Consider the following 24,240-nt stretch of genomic DNA (forward strand, 5'->3'; position numbering starts at 1 on the left):
ATGGTGGGGAGGATGTCCCCTGCACCACTGCAACCTGCTTCAGAACCTGGTTTCTGGTGTGCTGGTAGCCAGGGTTTTCATGTTGTTTGCCTTTTCCTTAGGAAGCCTGAGATGGGCTGAGCCTGGAGGGGGGCCCACCAGGTGCTGCCTGCAAGTGCTGGTCTGAGATGCCCATGGCCGGTGTTTGACTGCCCTCATAATGAGAACGTTCCCCCTGACACCTTGTGGGACAGTGTCTGTTGTGGCTCATCCTGTCCCTGTGCATCCCTCAGAAGAGTCTGACTCCATCTCCTGTACTGCCTCCCCAAAAGCAACTGTGGGCAGCACCAACCCCCCCACTTCTCTCCCAGCAGCTGACCCAGCCCGCCCCTCAGCCATCTGCCAGTGCAGGGCTCACCCGGGCTCCAAGCACGTCCTGTACCAGCGAGACCAGAGCTGGCCAAAGCTCTCCAGATGTCCAAGAGTTCCCCATGCTGCCCTCACCAGCCTGGAATACATCCCTGCTCCTCTACCAGAGCACGCCGCTGGAACGACCAGCCATGTAAGTTGTTTTTTTTCCATCAAGACACATTAGATGAATTTCAGGAGGCTGCTATCAGCCTGTGTCTGCCTGTGAGCTGACAGACCACTCATGGCAGAAGGGACAGGCGCAAAAGCTCCTAAGGATGGATGGGATCCCTGCCCCACCTCCTGCCTTGCCATAGAGTGGGACCCTTTCCCTGGGGACTTGCTTTGGCCATGCGGGTGGAGGCTCAACCCCACTGGGCACAGGGAGAGCTCTCCACCCTCCCTTCCCCACCCCTTCCTTCCCCACCACAGCTCAGACACTCATGTGGGGTCCTTTGACCTCCTTGCAGACCACCTCCTCTGTGTAGGCAGTGCCGGCAGGAGCCCATCCCAACCCTCCCCATACCACAGGGCTCCGAGCTTGTCTGGTTTGAATTATATTTTTCAATAAGGTTTTGTGAAACACTGTATCAAACTTTGTACTAAAATACAGATATATTACAGCTACTGTATTCCTTTCTCCACTGATTTTTCTTGATTTGTTTTTCCAATTCAGCTGGCAACAGCACTCACAAGCTGGCAAGGCCCAGGTGCTGCCAGGCGCAGGGGGTTCCTGCTGACCTCGTTCCAGGGGGGCAGCTGCCGGAGGGAGGTGGGCACCGCCAGGCTCATGGCACCCACGCCGTCCCGGGTGACTTTGGCTCCCAGATCCAGATGGTGTTTCGGCACAGCTCCATCCCTCACCGCCACCCTGCAGGGCCTCAGGGCACCACTTACCTGCTCCCACCAGCCCCTGGTGCCCGCTGAGGCGATGGTTCCTGCAGAGCACTTGATGCCGTCCCTCAGCAGCCTGCATGCTCTGTGGCCCCATCCCGAGACCCACTCTGCTCCCTGCTCCCCGGCCTTGCCCAGTGCCTGGGTCCAGCCCTGCCAGGGTCCCCTGTGGGCCCGCCCCTTCCCGGGGCCCCGCGAGGAGCCCCGGCTGCTCGCACTGAGATGCGGCCAGTGCTGAGGACTTTATTGCATTGCGAGGGCTGCGGTGACCCAAGCCCCGTGGCCAGGGGAAGCCCACACACACCGGTCTGGCCAGCAGAGCCACAACCGGGCTGCGGCCGCCCGCGCCGGGGTGTCGGTGCCGGCTCTGGGGTGCTGGGTGGGGGCCATCGGAGCCGGGCAGCTGCCCCCGGCTCCCCGCGGGACAGCGAGGGTGCAGCCAGGAGGCCGGGTGGGCACAGGAGGGCTTGGGTACCCCCGGCCACGCCGTCACCAGTGGAGATAAAGCACCGTATGGGGAGGGAAGGCGTTTGGCAACAGCCCGCGGCCGGCTCGGGGAGGGGTCTGGCGGGAGGCACCCGCCCAGGGGGTTTTGCATGTTCAGCTGCTCCCACTTACCAGGGCTTACATTCAGCGGCGGAGCGTGTCGGGTGTCCCATGGCCGGCAGCAGCGAGGCCCCGGCCACACGCCAGGAAGCACCGCGTCCTGGGGCCGGGCTCCCGGGGTGGGGGGCGAGGGGGTTCGAGTCACTTTACCCTGTTTAGAGAATATGAATTTACATGTAAAAGTAGGGGTTGGGCCCTATCCCGGCCACCGGGTCCCCTGGCCGTGGAGACAGGATCACGGAGCTGTACAAAATGGGAGTGGGGAGGGGTCCGGGACCCGGAGCAGCCGGCACGGGGCGTCACTGGGTGCGCGTTCGGGTGGGAGGCAGCAGGTCAGGAGTCCTGGGGATGTAGAAATCTGTTAAAAACTCCGAGACTGTTTTTTCCTTGAAACAAAACCGCAGTTGGATGCTGTTCTTGAACGAAGCGCGTTTCAGGCATCCTTCCCCGGCGGCGGCCCGCGGGCAGCGCGGGGTGCGGAGCTGGCGGGATGCGTGGGATGGCGGTGCCGGCGTGGACATGGAGGTGGCCGTGGATGCGGCGGGCGGGCGGCGCATCCCTGGCGCGGGCGGCGGGGCCCGGGGGGCGGCGCGGGACGCTGTGTGGCCGCTGGCAGCAGACGAAGGGCAAGAGAGGGAGGGAGCGCCCAGGCTGCCGGCCATGGGAAGAGGGTCCTGCTGCGGACGGTCGGCCTTATATCCTCTGTGGGGAGAGCACAGCGGGTCGAGGACGGTGTTGGGCAGGTCTTAGTGCACCATCGTGCCATCAGCACATGCCTGTCCCCATCCCTGCCGCGTCCCACCCCGTCCCTGCTGCCTCCCTTCCCCATTGTCCCCAGCCTCGCTGCCCGCACAGACAGGGTTCCCCCATCCCAAGCCACACAACACACCCAGACACGCCACACAGTCAGGGCCAGGGGACAGGACAGTGACACTCAAGACTTACCGCAGTGCCAACAAAATCTGTGGAAACAGAAGAGACGGGCGTCAGGCAGGACAGAGGCTCGGCAGCCCGCTCCCCTCCCACCCTGCCCAGCCTGCTCCGCTTTGTAGGTGGCAGTTAAGCCCATGGGACTCTCTTCAGGATGCTGGAGGGGCCAAGCCCCCCAGGCTGTTCCCACCCAGGATCCCCCCAGGGCCCCGGGACCCTCGGCAGCATGGCTCTCACCTTTGCTCTCTGTCTTGAGCTCCTCGTGCAGCAGGTCGTTCTGCCGGTTGCCGAGGACAAAGGCCAGGAAGGAAAGGATGAGAGCGTTGAGGATGCCGATGATGGCCAGGATGTAAGCCCAGCGCACGGAGCAGTCGCCCAGGGAGTATTTCCCTGTCTTCTCCCCGCACATGTCCCGTATGGTCTCTGCATCCCAGCCATCAGGAAAGATCATACAGCCCAGCACCAGGCAGAGCGCTGCAAGGGGGAGAGGAGGGGAGGCATCAGAGGGGACATGGGGTGGCAGTGCCAGGCACTGAGCCCCCCAGTCAGTGCATGAGTGCAGCCCACACCTGTCAGCAAGCCCACCTTGGCCCCATGACAGCCAGGTGATGTGGCAGGAGACAGCCACCACTGCCCCAGCAGCCCCAGGGACTGGGTTTCCACGTGGCTGTCCCAAATCTTGCCCACGCACAAATGGGAACTTCAGGGTCTTGGTTTCTTCCAGCATCAGTCACAGGATCAGTGGTTCCCCATGGGCTTTCCTCATCACTGCAGACTCCCTGCATGTGGGCAGGAGCTACCAGGCAAGAGCTGCGGGCAGGGATGCTGCGTGCTGAGAGGATCGTCATCCCCAGGAGCCCCTGCACCCAACCACCACACATCCTGCAAGCACCGCTCCCAGAGGGGTCACCTTCCCAGTGTGCCTCCATCCTGCACGCTCCATGCTGAGCAAGGAGACATCAGGGAACACACGAAGCGAAATGCCAACACAAAGCCTGTGACTGTCAAGGTAAGAAGGTGACGTTTTTTCTAACTACAGCAAGTATAAAAGCTCCTTGTCCGTATCAGCTGGGAAGGCTAAAAATAGTAATGATGTTGGCTGGGGTGCCCTGCAGGTATTTTTGCCCTGAGTTAGGGAAAAACCAAGAAGCTTGTGCCAGCACCAGTGAGGAATTATCTCCCCATCCCTTACCGCTGGAGGGACAGCAAACACCCTGCAGGCACGAGTGCTGTAGCAGTGGCCCCAGGGGAGGGCAGCTGGTGGTCTGGCACAAGCTGCCCGGGTGCTGGCACGTGCTTTGAACTGCTCTCAGGAGGGAAGGAAAATCCCAGGAGGGAGGGAAGCATATGCAGGGCATCACACCAGGAGCAGGTATTGCCCTCGCATCCTGATAAGCTGCACCCAGAAAAGAGTAGGGACACTGAGGCGAGTAGTCTGTGCTCTGGTACATAATGTCACGTGCCAGCTGCTGCCTGGTCTCTGCCTCCTCCGTCCACATCACAAACCTGCTCTGTAGAAGTGTCTTTGCAGGCAGTGGTGAGCCCTGCATGCTGATTTAGGGCCGTGCACAGCCCTGGTTCCACCCTGGCACTGCATGGCTGCACAGGAGCCGACAAGCTGGCACCTCCAGTACATCGTCACCAGGGACTCCCAGCCAAGCACAGCGTGTCTGGGGGAGCTCCCTGCCTGCTGGGACTGGGCCAGCCCAAAACCATCCCTCTGCAAGGAAGTACAATCAGCACCAATGCCGTGCTCTGCGTGGTAAATGGTGAGGTGTAGCCTGGCCTGATGCTGACCTGGGCAACTTGAGGCAGGATGGCATTAATTCAGCCAAGGCCCTGAAATAAAGGGGAGCAGGTGCAGCAAACCTGTGCCAGGGACTGTTCCTGTGAAAGCAAGATGCTAAGAGGATTTTAGGATCCACTGAGCTCCCAGTGCAGTGCAGTATGAAACAAGCTAAGGTGCTCTGTGGCCATCCCTGGCAAGGGGGTGGGTTTGTCCCTGCAGCTCAGAGCAGCTCAGTGCTCTCTTCTTCCCATCTGTCCTACATGTTCCCAGCAGCAAGCCGAGTCCTCTGCTCTGTCACAAGCAATTCCCTTTTCTGCATGTCCCCAGCCCGCCTGATGTCCTGGAAACACCTTCCTGTGCCTGCAGCAAGGAGTGACATTGAAGAGCAGAGCAAGAACAAGGAGGGGATCCCCACATGGTCCACAGGCCTCAGCACTGCTCTCTGCAACAGCTCTGAGGGGTGCAAGATTGGGGCTCTGCCTGCACCTGCCTCCCAATGCCCCAAGATCCCTTGCAGACCCGCAGGAAAACCTTGATTTTTGTTTAAAACAACCTATTTCTACACCTTGCAACCACATGAAAAATACCAAGTGATGACTCCTACTAGAGCCGCTATTAAAGAGGAAAAAATAACCCAACTCCCATCCATTTTGCTTTTAATTCCTGTTCTTCTGAGGGTGTGGTGCAAGTCCTCACTGCCAGTGGCACCAAGGATGACTGGCTACTCTGTCACACCCCACAGTTGCCATCCTTCTCCCAGGCCCTGGGCTCCAACTCCCTCTTCTAGAGTTTTCCCAGTTGGAAAGGCATTTCAGTGATCGCTGGGGGAGGGTGTATGCGGAGGGAGGATGATCCTGCTGGAGATGGGGTTCTGGCCCCGGAAAAACTAGCATTTCTTGGCTTGGTTTTACAGCCGGCTCATGGCTTCCCCCTCCTCAGTGCTCCCTTGTCAAGGTCCTCTAGAAATGAAACAGGCATCTCAAGGGCTTTTGATATCCTTGCAAAAGAAATTAATCAAAGGGAATGTAACATTATGACTCAGGCTGCAACACAAGAGGAAGCTCCTCCCGGCAGGATAACATCTCCTGGTACAAGGTGCATTTAGCTAATTTGTCTGAGTAGCCCCACGTTTGCTGAGTACCACGGCTATCCCAGTACTGCACCTGCCCTGAGCAGCTGTGCCTGCAGCATTAAAATCTGATTTTTTAATCACTTTTTCTGTCCAGTTTAGTCTGCAGGTGTGGGCGAAGACTGGCTTTTACTGCTTTTGCCTGCCACGGGTAGAAGAAGCTCAGGACATGACCTGCAGCTGAGAGATGTGGCCTCCTCCTGAGCACGGGCACACAGAGCATGACACCGCCCCAGGACACGCAAACTGGAAAATGTAGGGTAACAGGGGGGAAACCAGCAACCACTGGGGCCCAAAGGGGCTTGTTAAACCTGTTGTGGGGACAGTGAGCCCCAAGCCTCTGGGGAACAGGGGCTGGGCTGTGATATTGGGGTCTGGAGTGGCTGCTTCTCACTAGAAAACCTCCTGAGAGCTGATCACTGAAGGGAAAGGGGACAAACATAGCCGCCCTTCCTTCCCATAAAAACTGAAATCCCTCAAAAATAAATGAACACTAAGGGCAGCGTGCTCAGGACGAGTAGCACCGGCCATTTACACAGACACGAGCTCCCTTACGGCATTTTGCTCCACAGGCTGTTTCCGTGCCAAAAAATCAGCAGGATTCAGAATAGAGTTATGAGTTTGTATGAATCAGAACTGACAGTTACTTTATCTGGAACAACAGTTAAGGGATGTAAGCTCCAGGACACGAGCGGCTCCGAAACGCGCGGCTCAGCCCCTCCCTGCGAGTACACAGGCACATTAACAGCCGCTACGGGAGGGACGCGCTGCCGTGCAAACCCCGGGGCTGCTGCCGCGGAGCACACGGCGCCGGCTGGATGCAAGGAATAGGCTGAATCCCTGCTCCTGTCCCCGCTGCAAGGCAGGAGTGGCAGTGGAAGGAGGGGGGAGTCTTCAGGAAAGCTTTTCTGGGGGCCAGAAGACGGTAATTGATCAAAGGCTAAGTTTTTTCGCGGTGATGTAATTTTTGCTGCAAGGTCGGCAGGTGGAAGTGGTTCACCTGAAAGATCATATTTTTGGCAATATTTCTCCCTTGGACAGAGAAAGGGCTTGAGGATACAGGATGGAATCACAGAATCACGGGATAGTTAAGGTTAGAAGTGACCTGTGGAGATCATCCAGTCCAACCCCCCTGCCGAGGCAGGGTCACCTAGAGCAAGTTATATAGGAATGCATCCAGGCGGGTTTTGAATGTCTCCAGAGAGGGAGACTCCATGACCTCCCTGGGCAGTTTCATTCCCAGTAGCTGTCCCAGTTACACTCCAAGCTGGTTTGGAGCAGTGGAATCTGCCTCAAATTTTTTCGTTACGAAAATCAATTAATGACTTTTATATCCATGAAAACAATTGCTTTGAAACCTCGAACTCTGAGAGGAGTTGGCTCTCCAGCAAGTCCCAGTCAGGAAGATGAGCCTGTCCTGATGTGGACAGGCAGAGCCACCACATCGTTGCCAGCACCACGGAGCATTTCAGGGTTGTGGTGCTGGGGCCAGACCCTGCTCTCCCTTGGGGCTGAGGCAACATCCCCACACCACACGGCCCTGCCACACACAGCCCAGCATCTGCCAATGGGCTTCCTCAGCACTCCTCTTCCTGGACATGCCAGAATGATGCCCTGCAAGGGGTCCCCACTCAGAAGGTGGCAAACACGGCTGAGATGCAGAAGATGAAGTCGCTGCTCAGGGCTCTGCCTCTGCCTCTGCTCCCAGCCCTCGGAAGGGCCCATCCGAGAGGTGAGTGTAGCTCTGAAGGGAGTCTCCCAAAGGAGAAAAAAGCTCAGATGGATATGTATTAACAGATTGTCCATCAGGTAAGGTGCCTGGACATGGCATAGTCAACTCCAAAGTGCTATGGATAAGGACAAACCCCAGCCCTACTGTCAAAGGCATGGCCCTGGACATCATGCATCCTTAGGGGAGCTGGAAGGTCTCACCACACTGACTGCTGGACCTGAAGCACAGGGAAACACCTTAAAATGTGGCCAGTCCATTCCTACATGCAAGAGGGATGGTGTGCTCAGCTGGCTGCCTCTTTTGACCCTCAGTAGATTGTAAGTACAAAACTGAAGACCCCCTGGAAACAGAACCCTGGACCCACTCGGAGTGACTGTCCTGACGAGAAGCATGTGGATGCAGAGTCACACAGAGGTGGTTGGGCTCTCTTACTCCGGATTATTTGTGGGCACCAAGACAAAGCTTGGAGTTAACTCACAGGGTGATTGTGCCTTATGCTACAGCAGAGGATCAGGGAATCAGAGGAAATGCTCAGACTCCTGGGAAGCCTCCCCAGTATGTGGTGAGGGTGTATTCCTATGCTCCAGTCTCCTGCAGATGGATCCTAAGGGGGATTACCGTCACAGCCTACTTCTCTTCAAGTAAGCATCATCCCATGGGACTTTCTGAAGGAGCTCCTCCACTAATTTTGAGTACTGGGGTGGCATCAGGTGCTGTCAGTCACACAGTTGCTGACGTGCTCATGTTAAGGGCCCATCTCTGGTTTTGTAACAGAAGGATTTAGCAAAATCTCGTTTTGCGTTACTGGGATTTCGAACAGGGCAGATGGCCACGTTCTATTTGCGATAAAGCAGAGTCTTTCCTCTTAATTAGATCCAGTTTCCTCCTAGGGGGGCAGTGGCTTTTGAGCTGGAGCTTTCTGTCAAGCTCTAATTAAACTCTGCCTTGATTGCTGCCCACTAATTAGACATTGATGATTTAAACTTTTTTTTTTTTGAAAGAGATCCTGAATTCCTCATCCCCTTTCCCCACATTCCTGCACTCGATTTTTCTCTTCTGCCGAGCCCATCCATGCCCACACTCAGCAGCCCTGTACTCTGCACTGGACATTCCAGAGGGACAGGGTGGGGACACCTCTGCCCCATCTCTCTGCCAGTCCCCTTGTTACCTGGTTTTCACCAGTGAGACCAAGAGACTTTGAGTCTCACTGTTGCTGTAGCAGTGGAAGTCCTCCTTCAGCTAAAGCCTCATCGAGGCAGGAGGAACGTCCTTCCCTTCTCTGCCCCTCCAAGCCCTCTCCTCTGGCACAACCCTTCAACCTCCCAGGCAGATGAATCTCCGAAGTTTGCCACCATGCTGTGCCAGAGCCTGCATCAGGCCACCTACTGCCCTACTCATGAGATCTGGCCCCTGTGTGTGCTCCATGGGTCACAGCAACTCCTCCTCCATGCACAAGGTAACACATCCACCTGCAGCTGTCTCTGACATGCCCACGGAAGTTCAGCCATGCCCAAATGCTCCAGGATGAGACTCCTTGCTGGGACACACCACTCCACCACCTCTGTGTCCTAGCCCTCCCTGACAGGGACACCAGCTTGTCCTGCAGGACAGGAGCTCTCTTGTGCTGTCTAGTCTCAGGGCAGAGTGCAGGGACAATCTCTGTTAATGCTGCCTTGGACTTTCCCCAGCACAGAGAGGCCACGGAGCTGTGCTGCTGTGGGAGAGCTCTGAGCCAGCCTGGCCCAGCTGGAGCCAGAGGAGCTGATCCATGGCCCCAGCAAGACACACGCTTGGGGTTCACAAGTGCCGCTATGAGCAACGCATGTGTAACAACACGGTGCAAAGTGTGAGCAGGGACAAGCCCCATACAGGACAAGGGGTATCCAGAGCTGGCAGCACAGGGTGCTGTTGTGGCCACCCAAACTTGAGCCAGGGTAGGACAGGAGGCAATGGGGAGGAAGCTCAGAGCTGCCTCGAGTGCAGTGCCCTCCACCACACAGCTCCCTGTGCAGCAGCAGCACTCGGGTTGCTCCAAACCACTTGATTAAGCTGCTGACAATCATCGGTAGGATTTGGGCTCTGAGCTTGCTTTAAACTGATAAATCTTCAGGACAGGGAAAATTAAAGATGAGGGAATTTCCTGATAAGCCAAGGCATCTCCTGGTCTGGCTGTGGTCCTGATCTGGGTGACGAGAGGTCAGGCTTTCCAGCCCCAGCCAGCTGCAAGGGAGAGAGCTGGGCTGGCTGCAAGGCCCTAGCACAGAGGGGCTATATCCTTCCACATCAATGACTGGGGCCCTGCTCACAGAGGGGACAGATTGGGTCCTTTCATTAGGAATAAGGGCTGCTCTGGGTCCTTCCAGTGGAAGCTCTGGGTCTATTCACACTTTGTACGTAGTGGAGAGTAACAGTGTCTGTCTATAGTTCATAAAACTGGACAGAGAAGGAAGTGAGGGATCCCCCTACCAGGGAAAGCTCAGCGTCAGTTCTCAGGGTCTTTCTCCAAAAAGGACAGACTCCCTGTTAGGACAGCTTGGAGGTCTGTGCACAAGGGATACTCAGGATCCTTTATTAGTATAGGCATTAGGTCCCCTTCTGGAGAAAGGGTTATTGTATGGTGCCACTTTGAGGAGTGAGTCTATGAGGGTCTTGGGGCACATCTACAATGGGGTTTAATTTGTGGAGGGAGCTAAGGAGAATCTATAGACAGGGACACTTTTGGGGGCAATGACTGGGCTTGAGCCTGTGGTCATGCCTGAGCAGACCTCAAGGTAAATGTATAATGTTCCCCCATGGGAAGCACTGGAGAGAGCTCAGAAAGGCTTGTCCTCACAGCTCTTTCATGATGTGGGAGGGAGGGGGCCTGGGCACAACATGTCTTTAAGGGGGAGCTGAAGGGTCTGTCTGTGCACAGGTGCTTTTACAGGGCTGGGAGATCGATGCATGGGTTCCTGCCAGTGATGAGGTTCCTTCAGGCACTGGGGATTCCCCTGAAGTGAGTATCCCTTGGGGACAGGCTTGCTCAGGGATGTCCCTGGGGCTGGTTTGACAGAAAGGCTAGTCCCCGATGTGGACTGTCCCAGGGTGTCTGCATCCCCAGGGGCCTGATCCCAGGTCCAATGTGTCCTAGGCCATCTTGCAGTTGGTCCTTGATTCTGTCAGTCCCTGTTGTAGGGTGTCCCAACACTGGTTCCTGACTGGGGTGTCCCAAGGCTGGCCCCTGGCCCAGGATGTCCCGAGGTGCTCCAAGGCCAGTGCCTGGTTCAGCTTTCCTGAGGTACTCCAGGCTGCCCAGGTGGCCGGGGCCAGTGCCTGTTCTGGGATCCCCTAAGGGGGGTCCCTGATCCAGCTTTCCTGCTGTGTCCCAGTGAGTCCTGTGGTTCCCTGGAGTCAGACCTTACTGGGGAATCGCAGGTTCCAGAGCCCAGAACAGGTGCAAATTCCTGGTGCTCTGTTAGTGCCAGTGCCTGGCCTGGGTGTCCCAGGAAGCCCTAGAGTGTCCTGAAGACACTTCTTGGCTGGCATGCCCCATGGCCCGACAGTGCTTGTACCCTGCCCAGCTTCCTCGAGCAACCCCAGTGTTCCCTGAAGCCAACCTCTGCCTGGGGAGCCCCGGGCACCAGTGCCAGCACCTGTTCCTGGTGCTCTGTCAGTGCCAGTGCCTGCCCTGGGTTTCTCAGGAAGTCCTGGGATGTCCCAAGAAGCCATGAGGCTGGATCCTGGAACCACGGCCCCGCAGTGCTTGGACCCAGCCCAGCTTCCTTGAGCAACCTCGGTGCTCCCTGCAGCCAGGGACCCCACTACCAGTGCCAGGTCCTCCCGGAGTGCCCCACACCCGGCGCTGCCCACATTCCCCCCGCCCATCGCCCGCCGCCAGGCCCGGGGCAGGCCGGTGCTCCCGGTGCCGGTGCTCCCGGTGCCGGAGTGTACCTGCCAGCAGCTGCATCCAGGCGCAGATCTTGTAGACGGTGGCGGTGTTGCAGAAGAAGAATAGGGCGAAGCAGGTGATGCAGCCCAGCGTCAGCACCATGGAGAGCAGCACGAAGAAAGCGGCCGCCTGGAAGGCGCCCGAGGGGATGGTGCTGAAGTCGGTGAAGGAGCCACGGCATGACAGCTCCCGGCCCGCCAGCCCGCTGCCCACGCAATAGTGGAACAGCCCGAAGTACCCGGGCTTGGGCGTGTTGACGCTGTCGCCCACCCAGTAGGGCTGGATGAAGACCACCACGTTGATGATGGCGAAGCAGATGGTGAAGATGGCCCAGAGCACGCCGATGGCGCGCGAGTTCCGCACGTAGTTGTCATGGTACAGCTTGGAGGCTTCCTGCGAGGGCAGCATCCTGCCGGCCGCCACTGCCGGAGGGCGGGAGGGGCCGGGACGGCGGGGGGCCCGCCCGGGGTCGGCGGGGCGGGGGGGGGCCGCGGCCTAAGAGCGCCCGCGGGCTGCCGGGCCCTGCGACACCCGCGCCGCCATCTTGGCTGCCGCCTCTGCGCCCCGCGCGCTCCCGCCGCGCGCGCGCGGCCGCGCGCCCCCCGCCACTGCGGAGCCGAGCCCGAGCCCAGCCGAGCCCGGCCGTGCTGAGCCGAGTCCAGCCGAGCCCAGCCCAGTCCGAGCCGAGCCCGCCTCGCGCGCCCCCCAGGGATCGGGCTGCTCCGGCCGCCTCCGGCTGCGCCCGCCTCGGGCTCGGCCGGGCTCGGATCGCCTCGCGACGGGCAGTGTTCTGCACGGCTCAGCTCGGCACGGCTCGGGTCGGGTCGCCGAGCCGGGACGGAGCCGGCGCCGCGCCCGCCCCGCTCCCCCGGGGCCGCTCCCCGGTCCCCTCCTGCCCGGGGCAGCACCTGGGCACGACCCGGTCAGTGCCGGCGGGTCCCCGGGGGGTGCGTTTGGCCGGAGGCGTCCATCCTCCCGTACCCCCTGCGACCCTACGAGTGCCCGGCGTAGCCCGCGGGGCGGGGAGCAGAGCTTCCCCACCCGCTTGGTGGGGACGGAGCAAGTTGAGTTGCCGCCGCTGTGGCACCGGGACAGCGGGACCCGACCCAGAACCTCTCGTGTGACAGCGCAGGGCCAGTTACATGACTGTGCCAGATCAGGTGTGATGACAGGGCCGGGGTACAGAAGGTGTGCCAGGTCAGGTGTGGTGACAGGGCCAGGGTACACAAGGTGCGCTGGGTCAGGTGTGGTGACAGGGCCGGGGACGCGGCTGTGTGTCAGGTGTGCCAGGTCAGGTGTGGTGACAGGGCCAGGGTACACGGCTGTGCCAGGTCAGGTGTGTCGGGCTGTCACCCCGAGGCACTTGTATGCCGGCAGGCGCCCTCCAAAGTCCTGCCCCCGCCCCGGCAGCCTCCCACTGGTCCCAAACCCAGCAGAAACCAGACCACCTCGGCCCAGTTTCTTTCTCAGAGTGCCGAGATGCACCGCCTTAGCTGCACTTAAACTCGGCTGTCATAAAATGCTCCAGGGGCCTCATTCTCTTTCAGCTCTTGTCAAGATTCGCAGCTGGTTTGCAAGTCAGACAAACGCGGATGAAAACCACTTTGTGTTCCCCTGCAAGAACCAGGGTTCCGCGGTACCGCTCATCCCGCAGCTCCGACCGGCACCGGCTCGGTGTGCGCGGCCACACCTCAGGAGGGGGTTCTTTATGAAGTGCAGCGCCCTGCGCACGCCTAGACAGCCTTTGCCCCGTCTTTCTACGCGCGGGTGCGGAGCGCAGCCCGCTCCCCCCGGAGCGGTCCCGGCGCTCACCGATGACGGCGGAGCGGGCGGAAGGGGCGGTGGCGGCGGGCGGAAAGCGGCGGGCGGGGCGATGGGCCCGAGGCGGCGGCGGTGAGCGGCGCGGCCATGGCGGCGGCGGCCCGCGGCTGCCCCCCGGCGGGCTCCGGGGACCGCGCTCTGGCCGAGCTGCTGCTCGAGTTCTCCCGGGCACAGTACCGCGCCAAGGACGGCGGCGGCGCCGCCGCCGCCAAGGTGAGGGCACCGGGGCTCGGGGGGAGCGGGGTTCGGGGGTCCCGGCGCGGCGGGCACTGAGCGGTGGCTCTGCGCAGGTGGAGCGGATCGAGCGGCGGTGCCTGGAGCTCTTCGGCCGCGATTATCGCTACAGCGTGATCCCCAACCTGCACGGCGAGGTCTGCGCCCACTACCCGCGCTACATCGTCCTCCTGGAGCGCGACGCCGGCCGCGACCCGTAAGGCCCCCGGTGCCCGTGTCCCGCCCCGCACGGCTCACACCCGCCGGAGCGGTGGTGGTTGTTGTTGTTGTCGTTGTCCCGGGGAGCCCTCGCGCCCGCCGCTGCTGTCCGGGGGAAGCCCTGCACCGCGCTAATTATAGCCGGCGGTGTCACCGCTCCGAGGGCTCCCCTCGCTGCCTCCCGGGGCTGCCGCCCTCCCGTGGGGCTCCTCCCAGCGCCCCGGGGCTCCTGGGCTGCCGCGGTGAAAACCGAGCCTGTAAGGAGGGGTGTGAAGGAAGCGCCGGTGCTCCAGGGCAGCGCCAGCAACGCTGCATGTGGCTCTGGAGTAAAGGCGAGCACAGCGCTGGGTCCTGGTGGTTGCTCTGCTGCAGCTCGTCCGAAGGCTCGAGGCTGAGAGTGAGACTGTGCGATGCTCACCCTCTCTTGATGAGGTGCCCGTGGTCTCACTGCAAGGCCTCTGATGTGGGGAATTTTAGTCTGCAAAGCATCTCGGGGCACGGGGTCTGATAAGGACTAGGCAGACGAGGCATTTTGGACAGATATTTCTGTCATTCTAGGCTGTTTCACCTCTCCCCACCGCAAAGGGCGGGTCAGTGGGCACTTAGGTCTAGTGAGCTAACGGGAAATGCTTCCTGGCAGTTTGATGCATGTCTAAGCCAACGTATTTCTGGACTTTGACCCACAGGCCCAAGATCACGTTGGTCTCACGTTGCTCCCTGCAGCTCCAACCACAGCATCTCAGTTTTATTTTTAATTCCAGCAAGACATAATGCAGTTTTGCAGTCTTAACTGCATGCCCATGATAAGCATAACATGTTCAAAAGAATGATCACCAAGTCCCCCTCACATGTCCAGCTGCTTTGCCTGAGGAAGGCAAACCTTTACCTGCTGTGCTGGCACATGGGCTGGGTGCTGTAGGAGAGGACCTTTGGAAACCAGTCACAACTGACTGTCAGATGGGAGAATTTCTGCTTGATGGTTGGATTAGATTAGAAGAGATTAAACCCCTTGCTGCAAAAAACAGGAAACTGAAGTCTGAAGCAGTAAATGTAACTAGGGAAGAGAAACCAAATACTTCTGCTTTCCTGCTCTTGCAAGAGGAAAGGGTGCTTAATTTTTCTGACAAGTATTCGAAACAAGAGTATTCACACGTGATGCCCCATTTTCTTCTGTGACTTGTGCAAGCCAGCAGTGGCAATTAACTTTTTTGAAACTCATTCTCCAAGTCTTGATTTGCTGTCCCAGAGAGTCATGGAAACAGACTACATTTTATCATCCCTCTCCTGATTTCTGGGCAATACTCTCTGTAAAAGCTGCTAAGTGATCTTTAGACAAATTCAGGTTTTAGTTTCATCATTGTATGGCTGTGGAATAATTATTACATAGAGACTGTTGCACTTCTTGTGTTACAAAACACAAGAACCTCTTCCAGTGAGCAGGACACTCCCTCTAGGACTGTGTGTCTTTGGCTGCCTTTCGTAGAACCACAGAATGATTTGAGTTAGAAGAGACCTTAAAGATCCCTGGTTCTATCCCCCATGCCAGGGGCAGCAACACCTTCCACTGGACCAGGTTGCTCAGGGTGCCATCTAGCCCGGCCTTGGACAGTTCTGCTTTCGTTTTTGTAACGTTCTTAATCAGCTGCTAAGATCTTCTTGAGGCTTCACACCTCTGAGAATACTAAGGTGTTTCGGAAACAATTTTCACTTGTGCAAACACTGCTGCCCTGTGGGTTCTGCTGGAACACCCGCTTCTGGAGCATGTGGGGAACCAGCAAAAAATGGATACTTTTAACCCAGATCAGTTTCCCGATCCTGTTCATTTTGTGGCTGGGCAGCTCGGGGAAGAAAGGATGTTGCTTGGTCAAAGTTTGCTAATACTACTCTGAAATCCAGGCAGGTGCAGGAGGAATTCCATGTGTGTTTTTAGTCTCCATGTCCCTTGATCAGGTGCTGATTGTGAGGAGTCACAAAAAGTAGCAGAGTGTGTCTGATATCAGGAGTCCTTCCCTGAGCTTGGAAATTTCTGGTATCACCTCACCGCACTGCTGAGTACAAGGGGACGGTCACTACCCTGATCTTGCTGGCCACACTATTGCTGATAAAAGCCAGGATGCCCTTGGCCTCCTTGGCCACCTGGGCACACACTGGCTTGTGTTCAGCTTGCTCTCAACCAGCACCCACAGGTCCTTTTCCGCTGAGCAGCTTTCCAGACCCAACACAACTTGGCAGTTACTGTGATTGTGCTTAATGAAAATGTCCAAATCTCAGTCACAGACCACATCTTTGGTTTTACAAGATGATCCTGTTATGTGTCTGCACTCCAAATGAATATGATCACAGTTGTGTGTAATGTAGCAACATAAGAGGAACACTTTGTTCCAGTGCTGTTATGGTCATGCAAAGAGGAGCATCTCTGCTTCAGGCCTATCTAAAATAGTTGCCAAAACAGTTGCTTGCTCTTACAGGACATGTTTCCCTTGCGTTTAAAAAGATTACTTTGGGTTTGGCGTCTGATTTTGGGTGGAGGGAGGTCAAGAAGTAAGCTTTGCCCAGCAGTATCTTCTGGAAAACAAACTTCTGAAGAACAACATCCCCTCCACCCCTCCACCCCAAACACCAAAAGGTAAAAAAAAAAAAAAGTCACACGTTATTCCTTCTGCCTTATTCTCTGCCTTGTGCCAAACAGCCTTAATGATGCTCTTTCATGTTGCTGAAGAGTACTCTTTTTGAACCTTTTTCAGTAGATTTTACTCCTACTTACATTGCATTTAATCACTAGTCCCTGTAAAAGCATTACACCTGTTCTTCAGAGCAGGTCAACCCTCCCCTTACTACAGTAGTCTCAGTACAACTGTGTTTGTTTACCGTGTTTACCTCTAGCTCATGGTTATCTCTCGCTTTACTGATGATGGTTATTGAGATGAGAAGATCTGAGAGCCCTGTTTGTAGCACATCCATAACAGGTAGCAGAGCAGGTCTCTCCAGAGCGTGTGCAGGCGTGGTGTGCCTGGGAGAGGGGCTCATCCTTCTGTGTCCCCAGTGGGGTGTTTTAGCTTCCTGCTTGCCCCATGCCCTGGGTTCTTGCCAAGCTGCTCAGAATCATTCCCCAGTGCTGTGATGCCTCTCCAGGGAAGTGCAGTGAGTGTGCTGAGAGGTGAAGCCTGTTGTCTTGTCTCAGCCCCTGGGGATGCACTTCTCTTACAATTTCTGATCTTTCAGGCGCTGCATTTTTGCAGAACCCCTTCTGGACTTAAAAGCAGTGCCATGAAGCTATTCTGGTTACACTGTATTAAAGTTCTTGTTTCCATCTGTATTCTCTTTTGCAAAGGAAACATAAAGGCAACTGGAGCAGAGTGCAGGATATGTCTCTTGATTGCGTGCATTCATTTAAAAACAACCCCACAACCAAATCTGTGCGTCACAGTCTCCAAGTTTCAAAATAGTTTGGTGGTGGGAATTATACACAAAGGCATCTCTTCTCACACTGCTCACGTTTTCCTGTCTTCGCAATTAGTACCCTCACATTCACAGCGTTTAAAGAAGATTAGCGTGGGTTCTTATTCTTTAAATTCTGGTACATGTCAAAGCTCTTTGGAGCTGGACCGTAAAATAGTTGTGTGTGCAGGGAAATGTGAATAAACTTAAGCCTCCATTAATTCTGAGAATTTTTTCCTTCTTTCCTTTCTTTTTTTTCCGTTTTTTTTTTTTTTTTTTTAATGTAGGACTTGAAGGTCTTGTTTGCTGTTTCTCTGCTTCCACTGCCACCACCTTGTATAATCTTTTCCACAAGCAGATCAATTTCCTTGTTAATAATAGGTTAATTTTTTAAATCCTTCCCAGAATGGCAGCTGCTGGTATGTTGCTCCACACTCTCACTGATTCTGAAGTTTAGCAACTTTCTTTTAACTTCTGGCACAAAGGTATTAATTTGTTCTTAGGCCAGCATTATTCTTTGCCTTTGAGTTCTCCTCCTCCCTTGTTCTCTCCTTCCCCCTGAAGAGCTGTGTCCTCGCTTCGTCTGCTCTGCCAGTCACTCCCTGGTGGTTTCTCTTGCAGCATAGACTGTCCCTTGGCCATCCTACTCATCTTGCTGTGCCTTTTCGTGCAGGGGTGGGTCACCAGGATCAGATGCCTTAGGTGAGAGCTTGTGCTCTGCACAGTAATGCTGGTACTTCTCCATCCCTCTGGGGAATTTCCTATGATCTTATTTTTCCCTTTTTTCAGACTTACCATGTTGATAATGTGTGAGGATCCAGAGACAACCAGTTCATCTAGACTGTTCTACTGTGCTCCACTACTGGGAAGGGCTACTGGAGATTCTTGTTAAACATCTCTAAGTGCATGGCCATGCAGTTCTGTATGTCCAGACTTCACCTGGTTTCTATTATGTCAGTCTGGATGCTTCTCCAATTCATTATGGCAACTTTAGTCCTCTCTACATTGATTTGCTGTTTTGAAGGTCTGTGTAGTTCAGAATTAGGTTTGGATTTCTATCAAATGTAGACACTACAGGAAAAATTGCAGCAATTTTAATTTGTTTCCAGATTGTCTCCCAACATGGAACACACTTCTATTTTGACTTCAAGCAGAAAACCAAACAAAATGTAGTTATACAGATGCAGCTGACATTAATCTAAGGACCCTGCTCAGCCCACTAGCTGATTTACAGACCGTTGTTTAATTAACTGGCAACACAAGTACTTGAGTGACCAGAACTAAGGTTCATGGAGCATTCAAGATTTGATTCTCTATTTTATTTATTTTTCCTTGAAAAATTGCTATCAATCTGATAGCGAATTCACTGGGATGGTAGTGCTGAGCTACTTTGATGGAAAGGTGATGGGGAGGAAAGCAGAACATGTATTTTTGTAGGCACTGTCTCACTCCGGCAGTCCTTCACTAGTAATCCACATGTTAGTCTGCATCAGACCCTTCTGATGGTGCTGATATTGCCAGCCCCTGATGGTGCTGTCATGTACTGTGCACTGGTCTTTCAAAATAAAGAAAAGGTGACAGAAAAGTGTCTCTATGTGTTGTACAGCAGCAGAAGCAGTTCTCAAAGAGGTGTCCTCTTGCTTGCGAACTTCAGAGCTGGCTTCTAGGGGAAGGGGGTGGGGACTGCAGCCCAGGGTGTCTGTGGCAGCTTTGCTGAAGGGTGTGTGAGGAGATGCTCTGTGCACTGACCCGAATCTCTGCCCACTAGGTTTGAGAGCACTGTGCAGGTTGGCAAACTGCAGGACCTCATCAATCGGAGTAAGATGGCGAGGTGTAGAGGACGCTTTGTTTGCCCTGTCATTCTGTACAAGGGAAAGGTAAAGCTTTGTGGGTTACCTGTCTTTACGTAAAAAATGACCTTTCTTCCCAACGTAAGAACTGTGTGGCCACGTCTTCAGTCAGTTGCCACCTTTCCAAAGGCTGTAAAAATCTGTGCTTAGGTACAAGCAGGCAGCCTGTAGTAGTAGGTAGCATTTGCTGTCTAGGCTGCATAAGTCATCTGTGGGGACTTTGGGCTATTTTTCCCCACCAAGCCTTGCACCAAAGAGCTAAGATTTTTTTCTCCATATATGTGTCCCTTCTGAAGGACTAAAGATATTTGATGTTTGGGAGGGGAAGGATAATTATTTCCCTTTCAGCCTCTTACACTTCCCAGCAGTGAGCTTCCTTTGAATAACTTTTCTCTCTAGAAAGAAGCTTCCCTTGTCCGTTCCCTGGAGAAGCAAGATTGCAATGGTCTTATGAATGTGTGGGCTTCCCTGCAAGGGGATCTGTAAGAAAGTGAAATGAGATTCATTTTTATGTGAATTACTTAAACTATGTGGAAGCCCTGTAGGAATAGTCTCATTTAGAATTTAAGTAGCTTAATTCAGTTTTCCTAGTTCAATTTAGAAACATTGTATGAGTAGTGAAATCATACCTGTGACAATTTTAATCTAGCTTGACTGATGCCACTGTGGGCTGCATCTGCTGACCTTTTTCTGCAGGAGTGAACTGCCCAGAGTTCCGTAATCTCATCCAGAGGAATGTGGAAATAAGGCTCAAGCAGGGTATTAAGAGAGCATGGATGTTGCTAACTTGACAGGAACTGATTGTATTAGTGAATTGGAGATCTGGAGATGAAAATGTGATTTAAAAACTAGCTACAGATAAAGGCACTTGGGAGTTTGATGTGTTCAGAGAACTCTATCTGGACCAGGGTGGAGGGGAGACTGCAGAGAGGCGATAGCTGTAAGTGCCAACCTTTCTGTGTAACGTGTCAGCAGATAGGCCAGAGACCTGATGAGGGAAAGACTCCTGGAGCCTGTGTGGTTAATAACAAAATCTTCCTCCAGCATATTTGCAGATCAGCAACTCTGGCCGGCTGGGGAGAGCTCTATGGGCGCACTGGCTACAACTATATCTTCTCAGGTGAGTGAGGGGCCATTTGCCTGGTGAGACTGGTCAGTGCTGGCACAGTGACATACACAAAGCAAGCTCTTCCCAAGAGTTGATGAAGAGCTCTAGCATGGACCTGCTTGTATCAGGCTCTGCATAACAGAGCAAAGACTGAAACCTCATGCCCTATTTCCAAGCACAGTACTACAGGACAGAACACCACAGCTCATAAGAAACAATGACCAAAGAACTTGAGGCTGAAGAGTGAGTTACAGGGAGCATGTAGGCAAGTAAGGCATCCCACAGGATTCAGGGCACTGATTCCCAAATATTGGGGATGGGAGTAATGGAAGAAAGAGGATTAGAATTTGCTGTTGCTTGACTAATCATTGGGATTCAAATCCTACTAATGGTGAGATATACTGAACTCCAGGGAAAACTCTTTAGGGGAGTAGTGTGTGTCTGTAGTGTGGAAGCTGAAGCTTGGCTTAACAAAGTGCTGTAACATTTTTGGGGTGTTCTCTGGCTGTCAGTAATGGATTTGACCTGCCTAGGTGCTTTGCAATGACAAGGGAAGAGTGGGCTACATTAGAAAACAGGCTTTTCAGGAAGAGGAAATGTGGGGAACCGTTGGGAGCACTTGGATGTGAAGAGAGGGCACCAAGCCACAACCTTTTCATGTGTGTACATATCTTGTCAGATTGGGGATTGAGTTGGTTTACACAAGCTTCAGTTCTTGTTGCCTTGCTTGCAGGAGGTTCTGATGATGCTTGGGCAGATGCAGAAGACATTTCTGAGGAAGATCCTGCACTTAGGTTTGTATGCATCAGTGGGATGGGGAAAAGGGAATTTGTACATAAGCTGACTGGCTCAGCCACTCAGTTCTGCTCTCTTCTAGTCTGGGCTTTGGGCGCGGGCTTGAGACCATCACCATCTTTTGAAAGAGTCTTGAATTCTAACGTCTGGCTGAACCCAGTGTAACTGAAGCTTGCTAATCTATTGCCAGAGGGAAGGGCTGGAGACAGGAATATGTAGAGCTATTTAAAAAGGTGTTTGAACTGCGCAGACATGTTTACTTTATCGAAAAGTACATTTCCAGGCTGGATAAATTGTTCTGTATCTTATGTGCTTTCTGAAGAACAGAGTGAGGTGGGGGAAGGGACCATAAGCACAAAGTTCACAGTGTCAGTTCGTTGCAGAGTCTGACTCAGACCTGTGGAGGCAAGGCTCGTGCTATGCAGCTTATGGCTAGAAGTGGTTCTGGGAAGAACTGTGGCAGTATTGTGCAAAGAATCAGACTCAATGTGGTCGGTCTTCCATGCTCACCTTGCTTTGCCTCATTCTGTCTTGCAGAAATGCAGATTCCCAGCTGTTTGACAAGGTCAGAGGGCACGACATCAAGCTGCTTCGATACCTGTCTGTCCGATACATCTGTGACCTGATGGTGGAAAACAAGAAGGTGAAGTTTGGCTTGAAGTGAGTCTGGGTTCATTTGTTTTTGTGCGGGGTTTGGTTTGCAGGTAGTATAGCCCTTAGGTGTGAATTGCTGTCAGGCATGCACTCAGCATCCTGGAAGCACTCCCTGAAAGAGTACTACAGCAGGATTGGTTAGTTGATGGTTTAAAGAGAACTCCAGGCTTTTAAGCCAGAGAAAGCCGTATCAATGGGCAAGATAGCTGCCTTCCTCTGTCTTCTGCAGTCTGAGTGCTTTTTTTGTGTAGGACTTACAGTGATGAGACAGTCACCCCTTCATAAGGGGGAGAGCAAAGGAACCCTCTGCTTGTGTATAGGAACAGAGGTAGATGTTTCTCCTGCTTCTTTCAGAGAAAACCTTTAGTGATTTTGGGCTATACCTATTTATTTGGATGTGTTGAGTAAGTTCTGCCCCTGCTCACTGCTGAGTCAAGTCATCGTGCAGGGAGATGTGACACGTAGCTTTTTGGGTGCTGGTGTCTGTGTGAAAAATACTCCGCAAATATCTGCTGTTCTCCTCTTGTCCTGTGCAGTGTGACGTCTTCTGAGAAGGTGGACAAAGCTCAACGTTACGCTGATTTCACGCTTCTCTCCATCCCATACCCAGGTACAGGAATGATGTCCAGAGGGAATCCCAAGGGACAGGTGACAATCCGTTTCCGAGGATTGGGAAATAACTCTGTGTGTGTGTGTGTGGTGAAGTGACTTTGGCTTGCTGAATGTTTCCTATGCTCCCTCTGGAGAGAAGCTCTTTTAAACTGAGAACAGAGCAATGATTCTGGATGCTCTGGCAGTGTGAGTCAGCATTAGGCGCTCTTTGAGGTGACAAAATAATTTTTCAGCAGTTCTTATTAATTCAGGCACGGAGAAAAAGTCCCAGAGGTGGAGCCGATTAAGGTGGCCTTTGACATCTCTGCAGCAACAAAATACTACTTGATGCAAAATACATATCTTGTTCTGTGTTATGTAAAAACCCAATTCTTAAGGGTAATTTCTAGTCTAGTGTTCCAGAGCTCCACTGTAAGAAATCCTCAGTGCTAGGCAGAACAGTTCACCTGAGCCTGCAGCATACGACAGATTCAGCCCAATCCAGCCTGTCTCCCTGGCTATATCTGTCCCCGTGCCTAGCAACCACTGCTGGGTCACTTGCACTCTTACAGATGAACTGAATATTGCTGCCTGCCTGCTGATCTCAGGCTGAGCAGTAGGATAGGATGCGAGGCTGCTGTGCTTGAGGTCTGTCTGCAGACTCTTCTTTTTCCCTTGTGCATAAAGAAAGGGAAGGGAATAAAAAACAAAACCCAGCAAAACTGTTGTGGATGATCCAGTTCCCAAACCTTTCCTTGATTGCTTGTTGTTGCCCTTAAACATTTTTTTTTAAAAGTGTATTTCCTTTTATACAGAAATTAGTTAGAAATTGATGTGCAGGTTGCCAAGATACACAGAATTAAGAGTATTCCTGCTTTCTGTAGTAAATAGCACAGATATATGTTGCTGCTGCACACCTTACCAGACTTGGAACGTGAGAGAGACAGTGTACACTGATCTTTTGTAGGGCTGTAAAGAATGAGGAAGAAGTGACTATAGAGTTAAGCTGCAGAGTTGTTACTGTATGAGGATCTGCATATGGTAAGCAATATTCAGATGGTCCTTCCTCTTCTGCCATCTGGGACAGCTGCTTTTTTGTAGCAGCTCTTCACTGCCACACTAGAAGTAAACCTTATAAAACTGGAAATCCTCCCTGCAGATGTTGCCTGATTTCAGCAGTGCTGCTCCATGGGGGAATGTTGTCATGCACATCTTAAGATCAGCAACCCCTCTAGTGACTGGCCAAATACCTTCTTGCTTATGTTTCCAGGGTTGCACTGGAAGAATTTCTGTTTTGTAATTTGTTTCTGAAGATATTCTGAGATCCTGTTGTCTTAGGTGGGTGAGGCAGTGTCCAGATAGAGAGTCGTAGAATTGTATTGGTTGGAAAAGGCCTTTAAGATCATTGAATCCAATTGTTAACACAGCACTGCCCAGACCACCACTAAACCATGTCCCTGAGTGCCACATCTACACAGCTTTTAAATACCTCCAGGGATGGTGACTCCACTCCTTGCTGGGGGTGCATTCGATCCCCTCATCCAGATCATAGATGAGGATATTGAACAGGACTGGCCCCAGTGCTGAGCCCTGGGGAACACCACTGGTGACCAACCACCGACTGCATTTAACTCCATTCACCACCACTCTTTGGGCTTGGCCATCCAGACAGTTTTTCACCGAGCAAAGAGTAAGAACTGTCTGGAGTGAAAGACTTGGGTTAAAATGGCACATCTGCAGAAGCTTTTGGTGTTTATAGATGCCAACACTTACTGCCATAATCCCCCATTTTTTGCTTTAAGCCATTGTTCAATTGGAGTTAAATCTGAACTGACAGATTGTATCCTGACTGCGTTTCTGAGGATTAGTCCTGTCCTTGCACAAAGAGGGTTTTTTTTTTGCCATTGGAGTTACTTGAGACTTGCAGGGTGGGAATCTCTGTCTGTGTTCTGTGCCTGGCACAGGGGTGTCTTGGTGCTGTAGCACTGCTGGGGCACACACAGCGTGCTGGGAGAGGTGTTTTGTGTAGCCTGCGGGCAGCCGCAGTGCTAATGGTGCTGCTCAGCTGTGACTAAGTGACTGCAGTTTGCAGCAGAGACTTCAAATGGTTGGTTGAGAGGAGCAGAGCCAAAGGACACATTTCAGGAGGGAAGGGC

General features: G+C 53.7%; 2 protein-coding genes across 3 annotated transcripts in view; one reads left to right on the forward strand and one right to left on the reverse strand.

Moving 5' to 3' along the window:
• Nucleotides 1–931: 931 nt before the first annotated feature.
• On the reverse strand, nucleotides 932–11,969 carry LHFPL4 (LHFPL tetraspan subfamily member 4). Its single transcript, XM_027713928.2, has 4 exons — nucleotides 11,398–11,969; nucleotides 3,055–3,291; nucleotides 2,833–2,849; nucleotides 932–2,589 (listed from the first exon to the last, which is right to left on the reverse strand). The coding sequence occupies exons 1-4, from the start codon at nucleotides 11,801–11,803 to the stop codon at nucleotides 2,581–2,583; spliced, it is 669 nt and encodes a 222-aa protein (XP_027569729.1). The 5' UTR covers nucleotides 11,804–11,969; the 3' UTR covers nucleotides 932–2,580.
• Nucleotides 11,970–13,244: 1,275 nt separating this feature from the next.
• MTMR14 (myotubularin related protein 14) overlaps nucleotides 13,245–24,240 on the forward strand; it is a 32,380-nt gene continuing 21,384 nt past the window's right edge. The window contains exons 1-7 of one of the 2 annotated variants that reach the window (XM_027713907.1): nucleotides 13,245–13,429; nucleotides 13,507–13,646; nucleotides 18,855–18,963; nucleotides 19,981–20,056; nucleotides 20,778–20,838; nucleotides 21,377–21,499; nucleotides 22,030–22,103. In XM_027713907.1, the coding sequence (XP_027569708.1) occupies nucleotides 13,304–13,429; nucleotides 13,507–13,646; nucleotides 18,855–18,963; nucleotides 19,981–20,056; nucleotides 20,778–20,838; nucleotides 21,377–21,499; nucleotides 22,030–22,103 (709 nt within the window). In that variant the 5' untranslated portion in view covers nucleotides 13,245–13,303. The remainder of the gene's footprint in view (nucleotides 13,430–13,506; nucleotides 13,647–18,854; nucleotides 18,964–19,980; nucleotides 20,057–20,777; nucleotides 20,839–21,376; nucleotides 21,500–22,029; nucleotides 22,104–24,240) is intronic. The other variant, XM_027713910.1, reaches the window with a different exon arrangement.

The sequence above is a fragment of the Pipra filicauda genome, unplaced genomic scaffold (assembly GCF_003945595.2).
Source record: "Pipra filicauda isolate LSUMZ 115617 unplaced genomic scaffold, ASM394559v2 scaffold318_size846807_pilon, whole genome shotgun sequence".
Lineage (NCBI taxonomy): Eukaryota > Metazoa > Chordata > Aves > Passeriformes > Pipridae > Pipra > Pipra filicauda.